Raw genomic sequence first — 24,690 nt, 5'->3', positions numbered from 1 at the left:
CAGAGTGTAGTCAAAAATAATCCACTTCTATTTGTGCGGGACTCCATGCATGCTCAAATTGAGGCAAAAGGAGGCCAAGGATGCTTTTGGAGTAAAGTTGTAACTTCAATAATCCATAAACATGCACTGGACCAATTTAATTTCACTTTTCAGCATACACACGGTTAGTAGGCATAAATGGGATGCTCTTGATTTAACATAATTACCCAGATACTCTGTGCAAAGAACATTTGAAGTTTTCCTGGTACATACTTCAACTCCACAGCCAGTTTAGCATTCTGATCTTGAGTTCTCTATTAGTAACAACCGTTTCCTGCAGGATGGCTCTGGCGTCTTTAACTTCAGTAGAGATATGTTTGTTCAGCCTCCTACATTAGGTGCTTATTAAGGGCTCATCAGGGTTATATTCTCTGCTAGCGTACTTCAGCCTCATCCGTATATGGTAATTCATGTACACTTATGTCAGATGGTCCGTCCCTCTGAGGGTTGTGCTCTTAAGGGAACTTGTAGGGTTGGGGATGGCACTCTCTAAAAGGATTCTAGAAGTCCTATTTACTCTCATCTTTGTCAACAGACCGACCCCATGAGCATGTTGCTTCTCCCAGTGGCAAAAATGAATTGGGATGGAGTTTTGGGGTTTTTGGGTAGGGAATAAAGTGGAGAAATGGTATGTACACAGATAGAAGCATAGCTTTGATTGCATCCCTCTTCAATACCAGTCTCCGTTTCTTCATGTCTTTCAAGACTTCCTGGATCCAAATCCTTGGGCGAATAGATAGTGTAAGCCACAGAAAGGCCCTCACTGACCCCTGCTTGATACCGCTAGGGGAGACTGAAACCTGGCTCCACCTGAGATCGGATTTGCAGTGACATTGTTGGGCAGGAGTCATTAGGACTTGAGGGCTCCACAAGGCCGAGCAGACAGGACTGACTTAATCATGATCTGCTCTTTGGCATCAACTCCAGGCTGTCTGCTATTGGACATGCAGTGACCCTTCTTTTACTCGTTTTTTTTTTAATTTGCTTTGCAATTACTTTTTTTTGTGTGAGGGTGGAATTCCAGATATTTGTTTGAATTGTTATAATAAAGAAGGAACCATAGATCAGATCTGAAAAACCACGTCACTCTCTGGTCTCTTTAGTCATCCTCTAGAGGCAGCTCAGGTGAGTAAGAGGAAAAACCAAAGTAGAGCATGTCACTGGCGTAGGATAGATGAGAAGGATGGAAAGGGCGGAAGGGGTCAGAGGCTTGGGCTTTAGGCTGCGATCATCTTCAGGCTCCGCCGCACCAATATTCTATATCCCCCATTTTTAGGTCTCGGCTAGTAACGCGCTGAAAGCAGTCTGAGAATGCCGAAGGGAGACGAGACCTGGCCGCGCGCAGCGTTTCCCCATAGGATAACGTTGTGCGCGCAGCCAGGTCTTGTCTCCACAGCATGCCAATGCAGACCGGATCGCGTCGTGCGCCTCTCTGGAATGCAGGGGGAGTCTGCAGAGGGGCAGGGGGAGTCTGCAGAGGGGCGCGTGGCGCTGCTAAGCGTCGAAGCTTGTTTGTGAAGGCAAGGTTGTGTTCCGTTTAATGAATTGCTTGTCGGACACGTATTCACATCGATAACGCGGCAGGGATTGGAAGGCGCTATTTACCTAACTCCCAATGCATCGAAAATAAAAGGGACACGTATTCACATCGATAAGGCGGCAGGCATTTTCTGTCATTATTAATCTCCGTCTTCACTGTTAGCACGTCACGTGTGCTTAAAAAAGTGTCAGCCCTCTTTTGTTTTAATGGCGAACCTTGTTTTGTGAGATAACATGAGGGCGCCTGGAAGGAGATGTGTTCATGGTAGGAACAAGAACATTGTTGCTAGAGGCAATCCCGGCACCGTACTGAGGGCGCCGGTTCTGTCCGTCGGAGGGGAGTGGTTGTTCTTGTGTACGCGTGAGTAGGTAAGGAGTGTCTAATACGCGAGGGCGCCTTGAAGAAGATGATATCGAGCTAGGAAAGTGCAATGTTCAATGCGTTTCTGGGGACGACCCCAGCACCGTGCTTAGGACGCTTCTGTCTGGCAGTGCAGTGTGTGTCAGTGGGTGCTCTGTGCTTGTGGGCAGCAGTGCTCAGGGATTCTGATAACACAGGCCGGGAGAGCTTTAAATGCGGCTCGCTCTCGGCTTCATGTTTTTTTCCGAGACATCTATTCACGAGCTGCAACTTCTAAAAGAGCAGCTGGGAATAATTGGACATAGAAGCGCATATATACCGTGCCACGCTTTTTACTCTGTACATCTACAGAAGTGAAACGTGACATTGAATAACATTATTAGCTTTTTTTCTTTGGGGTATAAGTAGAAAGAACTTGGTGCCGACAGCGAGGAACCACTTCATTGCAGCTCACGCCGTAAGTATTCGAAAGCCAGATGCACACGCATGAGTAAGAAAGAAACCGAAACCTAGAAGCTGATAGAAAGTAAGGTGAACTGTGAGCGGCCCAGGAGAGCAGACACATACACACGGCGGAGGAGAGGACGGGGCATCGTGGCCGATATTTTCAACCCTATTTGCGCCGCATCATTAATCCAACTTTTAAAAGGGATGGTTTATAGTGCCACAAACCCCCCGCATTACCGCTGCCCTTCCTTAGCACGTTAATGCTGCTCTTTGGCGAAGTTGTTACTCATGTGTTCCACTTAACTATCGATACTTACACCTCGACCGGAGCATCAATACTAACTGAGACAACATGCGCTGGTATGCGAGACAGTACACTTTAAAAATGGAATACGTGATAATTGGCTCACGGCTGTTATTATTCACACAGCTTTGATGATGCACCTCATGCTCGGGCTGACGCAGTTATTATTCACACAGCTCTGATGATGCACCTCAGGCAGGAGCTCACAGCTGTTATCATTCACACAGCTGTGATGATGCACCTCAGGCACGGGGCTGACACGGCTATTATTCACACAGCTCTGATGATGCACCTCAGGCACGGCTCACAGCTGTTATTATTTACACAGCTCTGATGATGCACCTCAGGCACGGGCTCACAGCTGATATTATTCACACAGCTCTGATGCGCTCTCTAATACTCTTTACTGATAACTCTCTCCTACTCACTATCAACTTCTCACTCTACCACTTACTCTGTGTGTGGGTGCTAATGCAATAGGCCTCGTATATGCAATCGATGAAGCTATTGGCAATGTAAATGACAATGCCATTTATTTATGATTTAAAAAATAAAAAAATCATGAGCAATGCCAATAGCTCTACCTTTAATGCTGCCGAGACCATTGCATTGTAAATGCTTGTTTCTGATTACTCACTGCAGCTGCATAACTGAAGGACTGTGCGAGCTCTTGGAAAGGCTACGCAGGAGTGTCAACTGGCACCATTGTGGGACCTTACATCAAGATAGCATGCTATGTTTTTCTCTCAGTCAGTATCTTTCCTTCTTTTACACTGACAAAGGACACTGGAGGTCTTGGTCAGCAGTAATAGAAATTTCAGACACATTCGCCGACTTGCCCCCCAATCCCAAGTCCTATCTCAGTCATGACACGTGCAAGTCCAACTAGAACGGAAGGAAAGGATCAAAACTGGATTCAACTCTTAACCTGCTCATGTCTCCTAGTCTGAAACTCTGTAAGCTGTGTGATAGATAAAAATTATCACTATAATTTGGCCAGCTTTGTGCCAAGATCTCCTCCCCCCCACACTCCCCAATAGTGAGATACATCTGTACCAATAAATATTATACCCCTTAGCCATCTCTCCAGATACCATTTACAAAATACCAATTGAATATATTTAAAGCTCATTGCATGTTTGTTCCAAAACGATCCTCGCATGCTCAGCGGACTCGTGACCTCTCATTTGGAGTGCTGCCATGAACTTCCCGTTCAAATGGTTCCCAAATCAACTGACTGCTCCCCTCTGTTCTAGTTCTAGGAGGGCAACCAGAGGACAGGCGCTGAAAAGACGTACATTCTGAGCCAGATGGGTCAGAAGAGTGTTTTTTTTTTGTTTTTGCTGCCCCTTCAGGGCTTTATTGTTCCAGCTTGGAGGAAAGCGTTGCTGAATCAGTGCTTTGAAAGAATGCGGTCATGTCCAGCTTATGAGACCTTCGTAAACCAGAGTAAAACCGTAACCATAGTCTGATAACACAAATCCATACACAATATTTTAGGAATTATTTTGGTTTTAGTCATTTGAACATTATTTGTTCAATTTAATGGCTGGGTTGGGAATGTCAGTTCACCCTATTGGCGACCTCACTCCTGATGATGCTGCTGCTAATTTTCAGGGACTGCAGACCATGGGCTCTGATTATTTATTTCTTAGATTGGTAAAAACCCTAAACGGGTTCCCATTTATCCCTCCTTAGAGCTGGGGTTCATAGTGCAGACACAGGAACTTGATCCGTGGCAGGGCAAGTGGCATTGGTCTCTCACATCTAGATAACCAGTTTTGGGGCTTGGCAGTCTGCTTGTGTGAGGCATCCTGCTCGGTTCCACCTCTAAAGAGGAGTAATGGGTTCTAGTCTTAATTGGGTGGGAATGCGATTGCTTCCTTTAAGGGGATTATCTCAGTGCCCTCAAGGGGCCACAGAAGCTTGGAACAGCCCTGGAAAGGTGGTCCAAGTCGATCCAGAGGTGTAACAATTAACTTGTGGTTGTCTTACCTCCTGTGTTTCTTTTTGGAGGATCAAACTTGCATTCTTTTATCTGAGATTATTGGCCAAGTTGTATCGGAGACCCATATTTTGCCAGTATTTGGTTCCTTTGCCCCAAATGTTTCTTGTTTCTTGCATAGAAACTTATTTGTTCCACTGGATCCCTTTGGCAGCCGGATTGATGTGGTTTGATTTCTCAAAGTCGTGTTGTTGCTGTTTGTATGTGGTTTGTTGGGGTTTAAATATGGTTTGTATACTCCCAGTATGAGTTCAACCGACAAAGTAATCCGAAACCGCAGTAGCACCTTTCGTACAGGATGCAGGTCCAGTCGACAACTGCAAAGACCTTGTCACCAGAGAAGAGGGCACAGTTAAAGCTTGAATTAAAGAAATTGTCCTTGCAATCTGGAATTGGGATTACTTTTATTTGTGTCAGCCAGTCCATTGGTCAGGTGATATTTAACTATTCTGATAGATACATCTGCCGTGTGGATTCCTCACCTTGTGAATATCCCCCTGCGTCAGCAATATTCGGAAATTCTTTTTTGTAGCTTCGCGCCGGCGTGGACCCGGACGCGATAGAGGCACGGCATCGCTCGTGACTCCGCTGACGTCACCGACGCCTATATTAGGCCCACGCCGGCGTGATGAGATCAGTTCCCTTTTTTCCGCGTCGTCGACGCTAACGGTTTTCTGGGATCGTCTGTAGCCTTTGCTGTAACTTTGTTACTTGCTATTCTTTCTAGTCTCTTTGTCTTCTCTCTTTCGACATGACCTCGAAAAAGACCGGATTTAAAGCCTGCTGAGAATGTAACAAGATAATGTCCATCACAGATCCACATGAATGCTGTTTGTGGTGTCTGAGCTCCGACCACGACGTCGAAGAATGCTAATCCTGCAGGAAGATGACACCGAAGGCCCTACGGGAAAGAGAGGCAAAACTTCTTGTTGCCAAGTTTAAAGAAGGAAAAGAGAATAAGAAATCAAGATCGCGGACTCGACGCTCGAAGTCAAGGTCTCGATCGAGGTCACAATCGGATTCGTCTTCGGCCCATGCTTCAAGATCTTCAAAAAGGAAGCATAAAAAGAGACCCCATGAATCCCGACATCGATCAAGGAAGGAATCTGGTTCCAAGCCGAAGTCGCAGGTGAAACTGGTCAAGAAGGTGATAGTATCTTCGGCTTCGGAAGAACAGGATGCCAAAGTTGAGGCGTCGCATGCGAATTCACCGAGTTCGCCGAAGCAGAAAGCTGTTCCATCTCCGGACCCATCCCATCCTTCAGGTTGGGAGGATGAAGGTGAGGAGGAGGTGGTTGGAGAGGGAGAGGCTCAGATGCCCGAAGGTCGTAAGACTCTGGTGCACCAGCCCGAAGAGGAGGTCAATCAATCAATCAATCATAACACTTGTATAGCGGGCTACTCACCCGGGAGGGTCTCAAGGCGCTTGGGGGAAGGGGTCCGCTACTGTTCGAACAGCCAGGTCTTGAGTTGTCTTCTGAAGGCGAGATGGTCCTGGGTCAGTCGAAGGTGGATGGGGAGGGAGTTCCATGTTTTGGCCACCAGGTAGGAGATGGATCTTCCTCCGGCGGTGGCTCTTCGGATGCGTGGAACGGTGGCGAGGGCGTGGCTGGTCGATCGTAGCTGACGGGTAGGTGTGTAGAAGGTCAGGCGGTCGTTGAGGTACTTGGGGCCCAGGTCATGGAGAGACTTGTGTGCGTGGGTGAGGAGCCTGAACGTGATTCTCTTGTTGAAGGGGAGCCAGTGCAGGTCCCTCAGGTGGCTGGAGATGTGGCAGCGTCTGGGGATGTCCAGGATGAGTCGGGCGGATGCGTTCTGGATGCGTTGGAGTCTTCTCTGTAGCTTGGCTGTGGTTCCGGCGTAGAGGGGGTTTCCATAGTCCAGTCGGCTGGTGACGAGTGCCTGGGTGACCGTCTTCCTGGTTTCGGTCGGGATCCATCGGAAGATCTTGCGGAGCATGCGTAGGGTGTGGAAGCAAGATGATGAGACGGCGTTGACTTGTCTGGTCATCGAGAGGGAGGAGTCCAGGATGAAGCCCAGGTTGCGTGCGTGGTCTGTTGGTTTGGGAGCGGTGCCCAGGGCGGGGGGCCACCAGGAGTCGTCCCAGGCGGAGGGTGATGGTCCCAGGATGAGGACTTCCATCTTGTCTGAGTTCAGTTTCAGGCGGCTGGTCTTCATCCATTCGGCGACGTCTTTCATCCCTTCGTGTAGGCTGGTTCTGGCGGTGTCGGGGTCCCTGGTGAGGGAGAGGATCAGCTGGGTGTCGTCGGCGTAGGAGATGATGTTGAGGTTGTGTTGGCGTGCGATGGCTGCAAGAGGTCTCATGTAGACGTTGAAGAGGGTGGGGCTGAGTGATGATCCTTGTGGTACGCCGCAGATGACTTTAGTGGCCTCGGATCGAAACGGGGGGGAGGCGAACTCTGTGTTCTTCCGGCGAGGAACGAGACGATCCACTCCAGTGCCTTCTCTTGGATGCCGATGTTGCTGAGGCGTTGAACTAGGGTGCGGTGGCAGACAGTGTCGAACGCTGCAGAGAGGTCCAGGAGGATGAGTGCCACTGTTTCCCCGTTGTCGAGCAGGGCTCTGATGTCGTCAGTGGCTGCGATGAGGGCGGTTTCGGTGCTGTGGTTGGCTCAGAAACCGGACTGCGAGGGGTCGAGGGATCCGTTCGTCTCGAGGAAGGAGGCCAGCTGTCTTTTGTCGACGTCGTTTCAACTCCACGCCGTCAAGAACAGCCTGGGGGTTCATACCCTGCCTTCCCGGCTCCAGGTCAGAATCCTACGCATTTCCTGAATGCGATGTTCGGGATTTATTCAAGGGCTATGTACCCCTCTGGGGCTCCTACTGGTCGTATGGGTCCGTTGGCATATGGTCTGGGTGTTCCTCAATCCTATGCACCTGCGCCCTTTATGCCGGCTCCAGTGCCCCATTGGCATTATCCGACTCCGGCGAGGCCTTCGACTCCGAAGCCATCGACGCCGAGATCGATGACTCCGATTCCATCGACGCCAGTTCCGTCTCCTTTGATGCCGAACCCTGAGCGTCGTCGTGGATCTCTTCCTCGTCCGACGTAGAGTTCGACGCCGGCTCCGGCTCCATCGGAGTCGATGGCGGATCCAACGACTTCGAATGTGAAGCAAAGATCAAGGCGTGAAGCCCAGAGGTTGATGGAGGAGGAAAGATATCGAGAGGAGAGTCTAGAGGAAGGTGAACTACAAGAGTCTGAGGATCCTTTTGAGGACCTATCTGTAGCTAGTGGCCTAGAACGGTCACCTGAATGGGACCTTGTTTCGGTTTCTGCTGAGCCTTCAAGGGACGTGACACCTTATCATGTAGTGATAAAAAAGGCTGCAAATTTATTGAATATTACTCTACCAACTGCAGAATTTAAATCTAATCTGCTCACGAGGTTCTTCACTCTCCCTCATCAGTAACTGAACCATTGTTAACCTTTTAATGATGCCTTAAAGGATCCAATTTTGGAGATTTGGAAGAATCCTGTATCAGGTCCTGCTGTATCTAGGGCTGTAGCTAGGAGGTATAGAGTGGCTCCTGCGGACCCGGAATTTTTAACCTCTCATCCTCTACTGGAGAGTTTGGTGGTGCAGGCGGCCTGTTCCAAAAGATCATCGGGTGCATTTCCGCAGGTCCCAGCAGAAAAGGAGTCGAGAAAACAGGATCAGACTGCTAAGAAAGTTTTCTCCTCTGCCAGTATGGCTTTGAAGTCCACAAACGCAACCTGTTTGATGGGACGTTATATCCACACTCTTATGGACACTGTGAAACAGTTGGTACCCAAGATACCTGAGAATGATAGAAAAGACTTCCAAGAGGTAATCTCTGATACTCAAGCTGCAGCAAGGCAGGTTATTCAGAGTGGATTGGATACAGCAGATTCTGTGGCGAGGATCATGGGCTCTTCCATAGCGACAAGAAGAGCTGCGTGGCTGAAGTCTAGTGAGTTTTCCACAGATGTCCAGGCGGCATTAATGGATCTTCCATTTGATGGGTCTGGATTGTTTGGAAAAAAAGCAGACACTGCTTTGGAACTCTTTAAAGACAGCAGGGCGACAGCAAAGTCGTTGGGTCTCCAATCAAGGGGCACTTTTGGAAGACGTTCAAGAGGATTTAGCAGATCTTATTTTCGAACCTATAAGTCAACCCAGCAGCAGCCACAGCAGCAGCAAAACACATTATATAGATCTTATAGAGGCAAGCAAAGGGCCAGAGCTCGGGCCGTAACGCTTCCTCCTCTTCCCCATCCCAGCCCCCAACCACCGCAGCAAAGCAGCCCTAGATCCGCCATTCCGGATCATGTGGGCCCAGTGGGGGGCCGGCTTACCCATTTTTTTTACAAGATTGGGAATTGATAACATCGGATCTTTGGGTTCTCAATCTTGTAGAGAATGGGTATGCTCTTCCCTTTCGGGAATTTCCTCCAAATTACCCTCCTTGCCAGGGTTATTGTTCGGAGGACCACCTGCTTCTCTTACTGGAAGAAGTCCTGGCGCGGTTTCGAGAAGGTGCGATAGAGGTGGTTCCAGAGCAGGAAAGGGGTCAGGGATGCTAATCCCGGTATTTCCTGATCCCCAAAAAGGATGGCAGGCTTCGGCCAATTCTGGATCTCAGGATCTTGAACCTTTACCTGAAACAGGAAAAGTTCAAGATGCTCACTCTTGCACAGGTTCTTCAAGCGCTGCTGGAAGAAAACTGGATGGTGTCGATCGACTTGCAGGATGCGTATTTTCATATTCCCATCTTGAAGTCGCACAGAAAGTATCTCCGTTTTACGGTTGGGTCGCAACACTACCAGTTGGCAGTCCTTCCGTTTGGCCTTACTACTGCGCCTTGAGTCTTCACCAAGGTGATGGCAGTGGTGGCAGCTCATCTCAGGAGGTCGGGGATACCTGTATTCCCGTATCTGGACGACTGGCTGATCAAAGCGGAGTCGCCGGAGAAGGTGCTCCATCATCTGCAAGAGACAACTCAGTTGTTGCACAGGTTGGGTTTTTCGATAAATGTACCCAAGTCTCACCTGGTGCCCTCACAGTGCAACCTGTTCATAGGTGCGGTACTGGACACTACTGTGTGTCGTGCATTCCCTCCTCCTCAAAGGATTCGCGACATACAGGAAATGATTCCTTTGTTCTACAATGGAGCGGTCGTTCCAGTCCTGAAGGTTCTTCGCCTGCTCGATCTGATGGCTTCTTGCATTCTGTTGGTCAACCATGCACCCTGGACCATGAGGGCACTCCAGTGGTGCCTCCGCAGGCAGTGGTATCAGCACAACGGAGATCTCAGGGAGTCAGTGAGGATCTCCAGAGAAGCTGCAGCGGATCTGTCTTGGTGGAGCGTGGAAGGCAATCTGTCACAAGGAAAGCCTTTTCAACTTCCTCCATCTGTGGCCACAGTAATAACGGATGCTTCCACTCTCGGGTGGGGTGCTCATCTGGGAGACCTGGAGGTCAAGGGTCTTTGGTCTCCAGAGGAAAGGTTGCTTCACATCAACCTTCTGGAATTGTGGGCGATTCGTTTGGCACTCAAGGCCTTCCTCCCTTCCCTTCGCGGTGTATCTGTGCAGGTCCTGACGGACAACACGACTGCGATGTGGTACATCAACAAGCAGGGAGGAGTGGGGTCGCAGTGTCTCTGCAGAGAGGCTCTGCGTCTCTGGTCCTGGGTTCAGGACCATCAGATTTGTCTGATGGCAAATCATCTGGCCGGCGTTCAGAACGTTCGTGCAGACAGTCTCAGTCGGCAGTTCTCTGCCGACCACGAGTGGAGGCTTCACCCGGAGGTTGTTCACGACCTCTTTCAGATGTAGGGGACTCCTCGGGTGGATCTGTTCGCCACTCGCGAGAATGCTCACTGCCTGTCATTCTGCAGTCTCCAGTATCCGATGCAAGGAGCCTTGGGGGACGCGTTTCAGTTGAGTTGGAACGCGCAACTCCTTTACGCGTTTCCTCCCATACCTTTGATTCCTCGGGGTCTGAGGAAGATTCGCCAAGACCGGGCCCAAGTTATATTGATCGCTCCGGATTGGCCAAGAAGGGTGTGTTACTCAGACTTTCTCCACCTCTCCTCTCACCCGCCGCTCAGTCTCCCTCACAGGGCAGATCTCCTCTCCCAGATGGAGGGGCAGGTTCTACACCTCCAGACATTACACCTTCATGCCTGGAGATTGAACGGGGCAACCTGAGTTCTTTTTCTCTCCCGCCTGACGTGGTGGATATCATCTTGTCAGCCAGGCGTGACTCCACTAAGTCCATCTATTCTTATAGGTGGTCAAAATGTGTCACTTGGTGTGGGGAGAAATCATAGACCCTTTGAGAGCCCATTTGTCTGATGTTCTCCAGTTTGCCCTTTCTCTGGCGCAACAGGGGCTTGCTGTTGCCACAGTGAAGGGCTGTCTTTCAGCGCTGTCGGCTTTTCTCTGCTTGCCTGACCAGCCATCTCTTTTTAAATCTCCTGTGGTTTTAAGGTTTTTGAAGGGCCTCATGAATAAGTTCCCTCCTACTCCTTTTATTGTGCCTCAGTGGGACTTAAATCTTGTTTTGACCTTTCTGATGGGTGCTCCCTTTAAACCGCTTCACAAATGTCCTATGAGGCTTTTGACTCTGAAGACAGTTTTCCTCTTTGCAATAACCTCGGCAAGGAGGTTAAGTGAGCTTCAAGCTCTTAGTTCCAAGCCCCCTTTCTTGACCATTCATGCTGATCGAATGGTTTTTAGGACCAGGGCTGCTTTTCTGCCTAAGGTGGTGACTCCTTTCCACCTTGGTCAATCTATTAACCTCCCTACCTTTTATCCTCCCCCACACCCTTCCAAGGAGGAGGAGAGGTTACACCGTCTGGACCCCAAGAGGGCGGTGTCTTTTTACTTGGACAGAACTAAAGACTGTCGGTTGGATGACCAGCTCTTCATTGGCTTTGCTGGCTGCAAGAAAGGAAGAGCGGTCCATAAAAGAACTTTATCAAGATGGATCGTCCTCTGTATAAAGATCTGCTACTCTTTGGCCGGTAAGGAACCTCCAGATGGTATAAGGGCTCATTCTACAAGAGCTAAGTTCGTCAACCTCTGCATTGGCTAGAGGTGTTCCTGTAGAGGATATTTGCAGGGCGGCAACTTGGTCTTCCCTCCACACTTTCGCGAAGCATTACTGCTTGGATTCCGAGGTGAGGAGGGACGGTCACTTTGCACGCTCTGTCCTCCAGGATTTCCTGGTCTAGAAGAGTGGACACCCTCCTCCGGGAGTGGGGACTGCTGTGGGACTCTATTCACAAGGTGAGGAATCCACACGGCAGATGTATCTATCAGAAGAACAAGGTTCGAGGCATGTGGGCTGCTGAATTCATATCTATAGCATAGATCGCCGCCTAGTGTTGGGTCCGGATGATTGCACCTTGTTGTCCTGGAAGAGTCTTCGAAGTATCACGAGATAGGTGGCTCCTCCCCTGGTCTACAGTGCGCATGGGCATCGACTCCATCCTTAGATTGTTTTTTTCCGCCATTGGGTTCGGATGTGATTTCGTAAACTCCGGTTCGGAATCGATCAAAACATAGTTTTTCGAGGCCAAAAGGCCTTCTTTTAACCGTCGGTATTTTTCGCGTTCGGTGCCTCACTTAATCCAACTCTTCGAGTCGGATATCCCGTGAGTTGTGGAACTTCGAGGATCGAGGTCCAGTCGACACAGCAAGACTTCGACGGCATGGAACGGAGTCCGTTCAAACACTGTCCCGTGTGTGGATCCAAATACCCACACATCGATGTCCACCCGGTTTGCAACAAATGCCTGTCGCCGGACCACAACGAGGCCAACTGTATGGCCTGTTCCAGGTTTAGATCGAAGAAAACCATCAAGCTTCGGCGCGCGGCGCGCCTCGAGGCCCGGCGATCAGCTCCAGCACCAGTGGACATCTTCGTCAATGAAGAAGCGGACGAGCAACAGGTCCATCTTCAAGTTTCACCTCCTTCGGTGGTCGTCGAGTCCAACTACGAAGCGGACGCCGAGGGACAGGACGTGGAGGTACTCGTCGACGAGGTAGGGGACGACGAGGAGGCCTACGGGGCCATGGAAGATAGTTCGGAGGAAGAGCTATACCCCGTTCGTACTTTTACTATGGCTCGGGTCGAAGGATCGCCACATGGCCTTACCCTAGACCCTACACCAATATCCACGGCCCCGCCTTCCGGCCCGGCCACGGACACTTCTGCGGAGCCGCCATTACCAATATCGAAACCGAAACCTTCGGTATCGACGAAAACTAAGATGGCCGACGCACCATCGAAACCGAAGACGTCTGCTCCACCATCAACACAGTCGTCTTCGGAGGCCTTGAAGCCGAAGAGCACTGTCGCACCCTCCACGGCGGCGAACGTGGTCAAGGAGCACAGCTCACGAAAGACCGTCGATTCGACATCGGGCACAGCGGTCGACCCGAAGCCCAAGAAGGCGGTTGAGGCCGTTCACACCAAGGCCGTCGAGCCGAAATCCAAGAGGCCTGTCGACACAACGGCTACCAAGGGCGCGGAGCCGAAGTCTGGAACGACGACGCCAAGGGTCAAGGTTGCCGAGGCGAAGTCGTCGGCGTCCACTGCTGTGGTCGGGGATCGCAGTGCACCGCCGAAAGATGCTCCGGCACCTCGATCGGAACCGCAGAAGGTGTCGACGCCTGAGTCTTCCTCTGGGGGTGGACCGAGGCCATCGGTCGGGTCGACGAAGCCGTCCGCTTCTTTCACGAAGCAGGTCTCGGACTCCCTCAAACGTATTAAGGACAGAGCTTCCGCGTCGGACCAGAAGATCCCTTCCGCAGCGAAGAAGGCTGTCCAGACGCCACAGGCTTCGACGCCAATCCTTTTCACGCTACCACCTAAGGTGGCGCCGAAGGCCTTTGCACCGAGATCGGTGCCCAAGGACCCTGGAGAGGTCGAAGTCGACTCCCCCGGCTGGGGGTGTAACGCGTCCGCAACACTCTTTGTCAGAGCAGTCGGAGCAGTATATCGACGCCGACACCGGGAAGCTGACGCTTCTGAAGAGGAAGATTACGGCGTCACAGCCTTTGGAGACCTATAGGATTCCTCTGAAACGCAAAAGGCCTGCAGAAGACACTCCTGTACTGGTTGAACCCAGAATTCAACACGCTGCACAGGGTGCAACGCCATCACCCACCTATTCAGATGGAGAAGATGGGGAGGAGCAGGATGAGGAGTATAATTTCCCAGCCCACACTGAGCCTGATGAGCAACAGGACTCGTGGGTGGACACAGGTGATCAGGGGGATCAGCAGGCAACCCTTGACCCTCAGGTGTTCAACATCAAGACGTCTCCCACCGAGGATTCAACGGCATTTCATGCTTTGATAGAAAGGGCAGCTAAGAACCATGATGTGGATATGCATGCTGACCCTGTGGAAGCTGACTTCCTTTTTGACACTTTCTCCACTGCAGAAAAAACTGTAAAAACTCTTCCCATGCTAAAGGGGGCCCTAAGGCACGCTGCAGACATTTTTAAGGAGCCCACGAGAGCAAGGGTTGTTAACCCTCGGATTGAGAAGAAATACAGACCGGCACCTGGCGATCCACCATACATAAGGGGCCAATTGCCGCTGGACTCTTTGGTGGTTTCTAATGCTCGCAAACGAGCGAACTCTCAAACCACGGGTGAAGCTCCTCCCCCGGACAAAGAGTCAAAAGTGCTGGAGGCGTCAGGGAAGAGGGTAGCAGGACAGGCGGCCAACATCTGGCGCATTTCAAACACACAGGCGCTATTGGCCAGATACGACAGGGCACATTATGACACCCTAGAGACCCTGTTGCAACACCTGCCAGAGCAATTCAAGGAGGGGGCTGAGATGCTTGTCCAAGAGGGCAAACTCATTTCCAACGCTGCTATAAAGTGTGCTCTTGACGTTGCTGATGCAGCGGCAAGGGCAATCAATACTAGCGTGATGTTGAGGAGGCAGGCTTGGCTCTGAATTTCCGGATTCAAACCCGAGATACAGACGACCATCCTCAACCAACCAGTGAACCCGGACCGGCTATTTGGTCCTGAGGTGGACACCACCCTTGAGAAAATTAAAAAAGATACTGAGACTGCCAAGTCCATGGGGGCCCTCCAGTCACAGCAGTTTCGAGGGAACACTTTTCGTCGCTCAGGCAATCGAGGTGTTACCAGAGGCCAAATGTCACAGCAGACGCAGTTCAACAAAGGTGGGGCGCAGTCATCCTACCCCAAGCAGAGTAGAGGAAGATACCGCGGCAACAGCTCCAAGGGCAGAGGCAGAGGCAACAACAGTTCCCGTTCCTCTGCTACCAACAAGCAGTGACTCCCTGTCACTGCCCCCCGACCACCCCCAACACCTGTCGGGGGGGGGGAGACTCCAGCGGTTCCTGTCAGTGTGGAAGTCCATCACCACAGACAGGTGGGTCACGCAACTTATCCTGTTCGGCTATTGTTTAGAGCTGACAGACACTCCACCCAACATGCCCCCAAAACACCGTCCTATGTCACAAGAGCATTTACACTTATTGCAGCAGGAGGTTCTGGCCATGCTGCAAAAAGGCGCAATAGAGCTCGTGCCAGTGGAGGAAGAAGGCACAGGGGTATATTCCCTGTACTACTTGATCCTAAAAAAGGACGGGACGCTCAGACCGATTCTAGACCTACGGCCCCTGAACCGGTACATCCTCTCAGAACATTTTCACATGCTGACACTGCAACAGGTTCTTCCATTGCTAAACCAGGGAGACTTTCTCGCAACCTTAGACCTCAAGGATGCATACTTTCACATCCCACTCCACCCCTCCCACAGGAAATATCTCAGGTTCACCATCCAAAACAAGCACTACCAATTCAAAGTCCTCCCTTTCGGGGTGACCACAGCCCCCAGAGTGTTTACGAAATGTCTGGCGACAGTGGCGGCGCACTTCAGGAGACAGAACGTCCATGTCTACCCTTACCTGGACGACTGGCTTGTTCAAGCAAAGTCGGCCCAGCAGTGCGCAGCCGACATGTCCCACACCATTCACCTTCTTCACAGTCTGGGGTTTTCGCTCAACTATCCAAAGTCGCACCTTCAGCCAGCACATGTGCGGCAGTATTTGGGCGCGACGATAGACACTTTGGCGGCTACGGCTCAACCAAACCCAGTAAGGATAGGCAACATCCAGTCGCTAATCCTAAAGTTCAGACCACAACACTCACTGCCTGCGAGAGTGTTCATGCAGTTGATAGGCATGATGGCCTCCTGCATCTTCATAGTCCCACACGCGAGGCTACATATGCGTCCGCTCCAAGAGTGCTTGGCACGTCAGTGCAATCAGGCTCACGGGCAGTTGAAAGACCTAGTGTTGGTGACCGGTCGGGCATACAGCTCTCTGCATTGGTGGAATCCACACAACCTTTGCAAGGGCCGACCGTTTCAAGAGCCTGTGCCACAGATTATCCTGACGACGGACGCATCTCTCCAGGGGTGGGGAGCTCATGTGCTCCACTACACGGTGCAGGGACTATGGACGACGCAGCAACAGAAGATGCACATCAACTACCTAGAACTGATGGCAATCTTCATGGCATTGAAGGCATTCAAAGTACATCTGTGCAACAAAGTCGTGTTGATCCGGACGGACAACAGGACGGCCATGTACTACATTCAAAAGCAGGGAGGTACACACTCTCCACAGTTGTCTCATCTGGCTCAGAGCTTGTGGAAGTGGGCCATTCAGAGGAACATCTTCCTCATGGCGGAACACCTCCCGGGCAAGGACAATCAGATGGCGGATCTGCTCAGCAGGTACAGCCACCAGATGCACGAGTGGGAGTTACATCCATCAGTACTCCGCCCGTACTTCCAGCAGTGGGGTCATCCAGAGATAGACCTGTTTGCCACAAAGGAAAACGCAAAATGCCAACACTTTGCCGCCAGGTTCCCCCACCCACAGTCGCAGGGCAATGCGATATGGATGAACTGGTCAGGCAGATTTGCGTACGCTTTTCCCCCAGCGCCTCTAATCCCGCTGGTGGCAAGAAAGCTCTAGCAACACTCGATGACGCTCATCCTGGTTGCTCCAACATGGGCACGCCAACCATGGTACACCACGTTTCTAGAACTTTCCGTGGTGCCGCATCACAGGCTGCGCCTCACACCCAGGCTTTTGACGCAGAACCATGGCGACATTCAGCATCCAGACCCTCAACAGCTCAACCTGGCGATCTGGCTCCTGAAGTCTTAGAGTTTGGCTACCTTAATCTGCCTCCTGAATGCATGGACATCATCCGGGAGGCTAGAAAGCCCACTACCCGAGCTTGCTATGCAGCTAAATGGAAGCGGTTTGTAATTTACTGTACTAACCACAATATCAACCCGCTAGATGCATCCATTCCGGATATCATCTGCTATTTGTTACATCTCTACAAATGCAATCTAGCATATGCTTCCATTCGGATACACTTATCCGCCATAGCGGCTTATCTCCAAAACAGGCAGCATCTCTCTGTTTTCAGAGTGCCAGCCGTTAAAGCCTTCCTGGAAGGCCTGAAGCGCGTCATCCCTCCCAGGACCCCGCCAGCTCCTGTGTGGAACCTCAACGTGGTCCTCACCAGGTTGATGGGCCCACCTTTTGAGCCTCTCCATTCCTGTGAGATTCAATTCTTAACATGAAAAGTGGCTTTTCGCATTGCCATTACTTCTCTACGGCGAGTCAGTGAGCTGCAGGCGCTCACTGTACAAGAGCCATTTATTCAGATTCATTCCAACAGGGTTGTGCTGCGCACTAACCCTAAGTTTCTTCCAAAGGTGGTGTCGCAGTTTCATATCAATCAAACCATAGAACTGCCCGCATTCTTTCCAAACCCCGAAACTGTAGCCGAAAGAATGCTCCACACTCTTGATGTCAAAAGAGCGCTAATGTACTATATTGACAGAACAAAAGATTTCAGAAAGACACAACAGCTCTTTGTTGCCTTCTCAGCCCAGCACAAAGGCAACCCCATTTCCAAAGCAGGAATTGCCAGATGGATCGTTAAGTGCATTCAAATTTGCTATCACAAAGCTAAGCGCACTTTACCGGTCCCCCCCAGGGCCCACTCCACTCGCAAGTTGGGGGCCTCCATGGCATTCCTAGGCAATATTCCTTTGGAAGACATATGTAGAGCAGCCACATGGTCTACACCACATACGTTCACTAAGCATTACTGTGTAGATGTACATTCCAAGCAGCAGGCAGCTGTAGGGCAGGCTGTTCGTAGAACACTTTTTCAAGCTTCTGCAACTGGCACGGGCAGCCGCCGTTAGTGGAGGGACTGCTATGTATTCTATGCTATAGATATGAATTCAGCAGCCCACATGCCTCGAACTGAATATGCTACTTACCAGTATGCATCTGTTCTTGGCATGTAGGGCTGCTGACATTCATATCGCCCGCCCTCCTCCCCGGCGCCCGTAGCGGTTGCAGACTTCTTCTTCTTACACATACTCTTAGACATGGTCATCGTTTACACTATTGCACTCTATCTTTGCCACAATGGCTAAAAACAATCTAAGGATTGAGTCGATGCCCATGCGCACTGTAGTCCAGGGGAGGAGCCACCTATCTCGTGATACTTCGAAGACTCTTCCAGGACAACAAGGTGCAATCATCCGGACCCAACACTAGGCGGCGATCTATGCTATAGATATGAATGTCAGCAGCCCTACATGCCAAGAACAGATGCATACTGGTAAGTAGCATATTCATTACTTACCTTCGGTAACGCTTTTTCTGGTAGATACAATATCTGCCTGTGGATTCCTCACTGACCCACCCGCCTCCCCGTTGTCCACTCTTCTATGCCAGTGTTTCTATTATGTATTTATTTTATTGTCAAATGTTTTATTGCATTTGCTTCACACTGTGTGTGTTACCTTGATATTTTTATTGCGTATACTGTGTATATGTCTACTGTCATTGGTCCGTCCGTGTGCCTCGAAGGCACGGAAAAAAGGGCGGAACTGATGTCATCACGCCGGCGTGGGCCTAATATAGGCGTCGGTGACGTCAGCGGAGTCGCGAGCGATGCCGTGCCTCTATGACGTCCGGGTCCACGTCGGCGCGAAGCTACAAAAAAGAATTTCCGAATGTTGCTGACGCAGGGGGATATTCTCAAGGTGAGGAATCCACAGGCAGATATTGTATCTACCAGAAAAAGCGTTACCGAAGGTAAGTAACTTGTTCTTTATCACAACAAAGCATCTTGCAATCTATCTCCAACAAAGATTTGTTGGAATAGAAAAAGATAGACTGGAATGCAACTCAAAGGAAACCTATTTAGATTTGTAAAGGACCTTCGCCCTCTCTATTATTGGCATTCTTCCCTCATCGGGGCACATCCTGGTCTCTAAAACCCAAGATGGACTCGGCTGTATTCCAGGGAGCATTTTAACATTTCGATTTTTTTGTCGGGGTCTATTATAATTTAAAAATAGCCAGTGCACACTAGCGACCCCTTTAATAGCGGGCGTCCCCAGTATGAATGAAAGCCAGAGTAGGGCGTATGTGGGGTATAAAGCCCTCCACCCTTTCTAGTCTGAATAGAAAGGGATCTATTTTCTTACTGTTTTGATGCAGCATAAAAACTGTACACATTGCCCTTGGTTAAGCCTGTCTGCTCTGTGCCATAACCACCCGGTGGTTCAGTTCAGAATAATTTAGTGAAATTAAGTTTCACACTGACGAGGGTTGTGGTTATTCTTTGAGGTGGGTAGTCATCCACCTCGTTTAATAATCAGTTATTTACAGGATGTTTTGCTGTTGACTTGGAAATAGTCCTCTATGATTTCCTCCACCCCTTTGAGAATGATAGTTAGAGGCATGTAGTAATTTGTTTGTCATGCCTCACAATTATTTTTTCCCCTGACACTGCTGAATAGAAAACAGTTGTTTTTTCCATTGTTTTAAATGATCGTGCTGCTTAAAGATATTAAAAGTGTTGTGAATCGACCGTTTCTCTAGGTAGTAATGCATATCTGAATCCATAATATTTTTTCTGCTTCTTTTTTTGCCAATAGATGCGACCAATATGTTTCCCAGTTGGACGAAATGCAGCGTCAGCTCGCTGCTGCGGAGGATGAGAAGAAAACCCTTAATACACTGCTGCGAATGGCCATCCAACAGAAGCTGGCGCTGACGGAGCGCCTAGAAAGCCTTGTGACTCACACTGATGAGTCGAGCAAAAGCCGCCAAAAACTGACCTCGAAGTCCAAAGTTAGAGCACCTAAGCCAAACTGGTAAGCAAGTTGGTTACTAACGATGCACCCAATACATTTGTGTGATATATTCCTTTTACCTGGCTGTCATCCACATAGGCATCTGCAACTGTGAACACTCGCAGCCACTTATTTTTCTAATGCTGCTCTTTCAGACTGAGCCTCAGCCCTTCACGTTCCATTTATTTGCCAGCACAAATGTCTCGGCTCTGTTTTCAACAACTATCAGTTGACGCTCTAGTGACACCAACTTCATAACCTGCCTCTGTACCTATGCTTCTCCCCCGTCAGCTGCAGCAACAGAGGCTCCATTATCTTTTGTTTCTGACTCTGATCAAGGTACGCCACCAAACGCTTGCACTTCCCCCAACTCCAGTCTCACAGGAACTTTGCAACGCCTTACTTAGCTAACCACTTTGAGGATATTTACAAGAGTCTCTCCAACTGCCTCCCGTCTACTGGCTCTGTTTCCATCATCCTCTCCACTCATAACTCCTCCACTGCTCTGGAGTATTTTGAATCTATCACTCCAGAATCCGTGTTAGACATGATGAGCAAGATGAAGTCCGGTTACCCCCTGATCCTGCTCGCATAATGGTGACACTTGCCATTTCTGTCATCCCCACTATCCTATCACTATGTAACCTTTCCCTGGATGCTGCCACTTTACCTCAGGAGTGGAAAATAACACCGGCCATGCCCATCCTGAAAAGGTCTAATGTGGACCCTTTATATTCAGCAAACTACAGGCCCGTCTCCCTTCTCCCTTATTGTGGCGAGATTGTGGAAAGCCTAGTTAGCCAACAACTTACCCAGTATTCGGTGTCTAATTTGACCCCTCGCAATCTGGGTTTAGAGCCATTCATAGCACAGAAATCGCACAGATGGAGTTCTAGATTCTATAAGAATGGAAGAGAATGCATAATTTATAGTAATAGTGCGAGAGGTGGCTGTGGTCCAGGAATTGCAGATGCCTTCAGTCAAGACCAAGACTTGAGTCCTTACTTAAATTTTGCAGACAGGGCCAGACACATTGGAGCCCTTGTTTCCATTTAACAAGGCCATGTTTGATACCTTATGGGAAAATGACCTCCTAGTGGAACAAACACAATTCCCCTCCTGTCCAAAGTGTTACTCTAAGTATCCCTATACCAAATCCGTTTGCAACCTATGCCTCTCGCACGATCATCAAGAGGATAGCTTTGAGGCTTGCTAGTCTTTTAGATCAAAAATGACTCTTCGAGATCGACGTGCTGGATGCTAAGAAATGCACCGTAGGCAAGCGTAAACTGTACCGGACATTTTTATTTATTTGGAAAGTTTTATATAGCGCTAGCGTTACCCGTAGGTTTCAGAGCACTTTACATACATCCTGTAAAAAGAACAGACGGATATTGCATTACATAGTAGGCAGGCAGTAAGGAAGCAAACCAAGGATAAAAAAAAATACCGCATGAAAAATTAGGTGGTTAACACAGTCCTTTCATCAACTATCCTTGAATGTCAAGAGAGAGGAGTAAACTCGGATATTGAAGACTAGGTTAGTTGACGTTGGGCCAGCAATCACCTGGTGCCATGGCATCCTCGGTCGACAGCAGGAGGAAGTTTCAGCAGCACAATAGAAATCACTGTGATTCCGATTCTGTGTCCCAATCCGATCAGGACTCTGCCACCCTTCAGCCGGCAGTAAAGCATCGGACAGTGAGTACTTTTTCCCCTTATCCAAAGCCCAAAACATTGGCTCCATCCAAAAAAAAACGCTCACAGTCCGCCACTGCAGAAAGGCCATGGCGATCACCGAAAAACTGAATCTGGATCCCCCTCCCTTTGGCTCGGCTCCAAACGTTTGGCCTGCAGCAGGGGCCTTTACCTCCTCAACCTCTGGGTCTACAGCCCCTCGATGATCGGTCTCTGCATCAAAACAAAAACAGACCATTCAGATCCGACAACATCTCCCAACTAAACCGAAGTTCCCTCCACCGAAATGCTTTGTTTTTGGTCCGGAATCTCCATTGGAGGCGATCCTCGATCTAATGTAAGAACGGCTCTGCTGAAGTTAAAAAAAAAAAAAAACACTCTCGATTCAGCCTGGAACTAAGAAAATAGTGTTTCAACCAGCAAATCCACACTCTTCTAAAAATAGGTTATCTTTCCAAGAAGCTTTTGACGTTCCTCTACAGCCTTCAAAGAAAAAGACGGATGCTGCCACTAGCCCATTTCAACTCCCTATTCCAACTTCACCTAACCCACTAACACCGCTCCCACCATCTACTCCACCACTTCAATTATCTGAGGCAGATGACATGTCTCCTCATTCATCCATAATAGAGGATGATGAGGATATACCACAAAGCAGACACCCAGGAGTTGCTTGGGAGGACTATAATGTTGCACCACAAGGGGATACAGACCCTGATATCTATCCCGCACGGCCATCACTACCCGATGATGCCTCTGCGTATCAGGATTTAATATCCAGGGCAGCAGCAGCTTTCCATCATATCTCCCTATATAAGGACGCAATAGAGGACGATTTTCTTTTAGAAACTGTCTAATGCTCAGAGGGGGGACAATACCTACCACTCCTTAAGGGCATGATACGGCACGCAGGCGACATTTCTAAAGACCCTGTCACAGGTGGAGTCCTAACACCATGCATTGACAAAATATATAAGACTGCACCATCAGATCCTATGAATAGGTCACTTAACCCCCGACTCTCTGGTAGTCTCTAATGCAAGAAAGCGGGCCAGCTCCCAAACCACCTCAAGAGAAAGAGTCTAAAGTAATAGATGCTTCCAGGAAACGTGTAGCTGTGCAAGCAGTTAACCATTGGCTCATAGTCAACAACCAGGCTCCATTAGCTTGATATGGGACGAAATGGAGGCGCTCGCCCAACACTTCCCAGACTACCACAGGAAACGGGGGCAGGAAATTATTATTGAGGGAAAAATCATTACCAGCAGTTCCATTAAATGTGAATTAAATGCAGCGGACACCGCTGCTAAAGGTATAAATACTAGTATTCTTTTACGTAGGGATACATGGCTCTGTGTTTCATGATTTAAGCCTGCGGTACAAGCTATTTAAACCTGCCTTTTTATTAGGAACATCTTTCGGACCTAAGTGGAGACAGCCCTTGAGAAATGAAATAAAAAGACATGGAGTCGCATAGTCAACGGGGGCTCTCCAGACAAGCACATATTGTAGTTCCTTTCGTAGGCTCAATTATAAGCAAGGTGCAAGATCTACCATCTCCGACAACACTGGGTTAACATACAAAAACCAGGGACAAACTTTAGCTCCTAAAACATTCTACAGACGTTCCTATAGAGCAAACCATTTTAAATGAAGAGGTCAAGGTAACAATACCCGTTCCTTAAACAACAATACTAAACAATGACTTCTGTAGTAGGGGAATCTCTGTTATAGTGATAATCTGTGAATAGTCCCGCCCATGTGCGTGGACCCTGGAGCAATCAAAATAGTCTCTTAAGTTGTCCTCTCCTGCAGTCCTGCATAGATACTAAAGAGAAAATCAAAGACAAATAATGCAGCCTGACATTAACAAGGCTACATTGGCCAGCACTTCATCCTGAAGTGAAAAAGGATAGCCAAATAATATTGAAATTTACATATTTTACAGAGCTTCACACATAGAAAAACTCCCCTTCACAAGAATCCTTTGTCATGATTGAGAGGAAGGGTTGGACAGACATGCCCCATAGGCTTCCATTATGTGTCTGGAAAAAGGATACCGTGCCTTTAAGGAACCCTCATTATCCCATGATGCACAGCCAAAGGCAAGTTATTTCAGTTCTTTTTTCCGGCTCCTGCTAGCAGGACCCTGGAGCATTGAGCTGTACCTTTATTGGTATAACTTCCTTTTTGGAGCTTTTTTGATAGTTTTAGTGTTTCACTCAATGTCTGGGGCCTTTATCTTCCATTTGCGGTCTTTTATGAGCAGCTAAACCACCTCTTTTTGTCAAATTGCCAGCTTTGACAAGTGCCCCGAGTGTGACAGGAAGAAGGCCAAGTCAGACTCACACAGGGTTTGCATACTCTGTCTTCCATCTTCTCATATTCCTGACTCCTGTATCATCTGCAAGTCATTCTCCAGGAGGACCCTGCCTGAACGGGAGAAGATCCGCCTTCAAGGCCTGGAGCTGAGAAGACATCAGGATGCAGGTGGGACCTTGGGGCATGGAGGGAATCGGTCATCTTCCACTTCGCATGCGTCGGCCTCTGGGGGGCTCCCCAGTCCCAAGAAGGCCCAGAAACGATATCTGTCCTGGTTGACGTCGATAGCTATGAGGTCAAAAGGTATGATTACGATATGCTCCCCGTCGACCCAGGACTCTGGGTCTAAACGACGTTGACGCTCGGCGTCGAGGGGAAGGACGTCGAGACCTCAAACGAGGTTGGCGTCGAGGACGATGTCGACATATCGTCGATCTGAGTCCTAAAGACATCGGCGCTCCCCGTCAAGGCGACACCGCCGCTCGCCGTCAACCTCGACGTGCAGGTCGGCGTCGAAGGAGATCTTCGTCGTCGAGGAGCAAGTCGACGTTGAGAGGAAAGTCGACGTCGAGGAGGAAGTTACACTCGGTGGTCAGCGTTTCCACATCTGACAGCCCTATGTCGGGACGGCACAGGCGTTCTCCATCAGGGGATACGGCCTCCAGGGCGCCATCTTCGAGGCCTGCCCGTAAGAGGAGAGTGATTTGTTCCTCGGACTCTGAATACTCCAGGAC

General features: G+C 49.5%; 1 protein-coding gene across 1 annotated transcript in view; it reads left to right on the top strand.

Annotated features, from left to right (window-relative positions):
• LOC144785787 (protein bicaudal D homolog 2-like) overlaps positions 1-24,690 on the top strand; it is a 140,251-nt gene that overhangs the window by 92,072 nt on the left and 23,489 nt on the right. Inside the window, exon 8 of the mRNA XM_078664597.1 lies at positions 19,739-19,957. Coding sequence (XP_078520723.1) covers positions 19,739-19,957 — 219 coding nt within the window. The remainder of the gene's footprint in view (positions 1-19,738; positions 19,958-24,690) is intronic.

Source organism: Lissotriton helveticus, chromosome 10, assembly GCF_964261635.1.
Source record: "Lissotriton helveticus chromosome 10, aLisHel1.1, whole genome shotgun sequence".
Taxonomy (NCBI): domain Eukaryota; kingdom Metazoa; phylum Chordata; class Amphibia; order Caudata; family Salamandridae; genus Lissotriton; species Lissotriton helveticus.
This window is presented reverse-complemented; position numbering and strand designations above follow the sequence as displayed.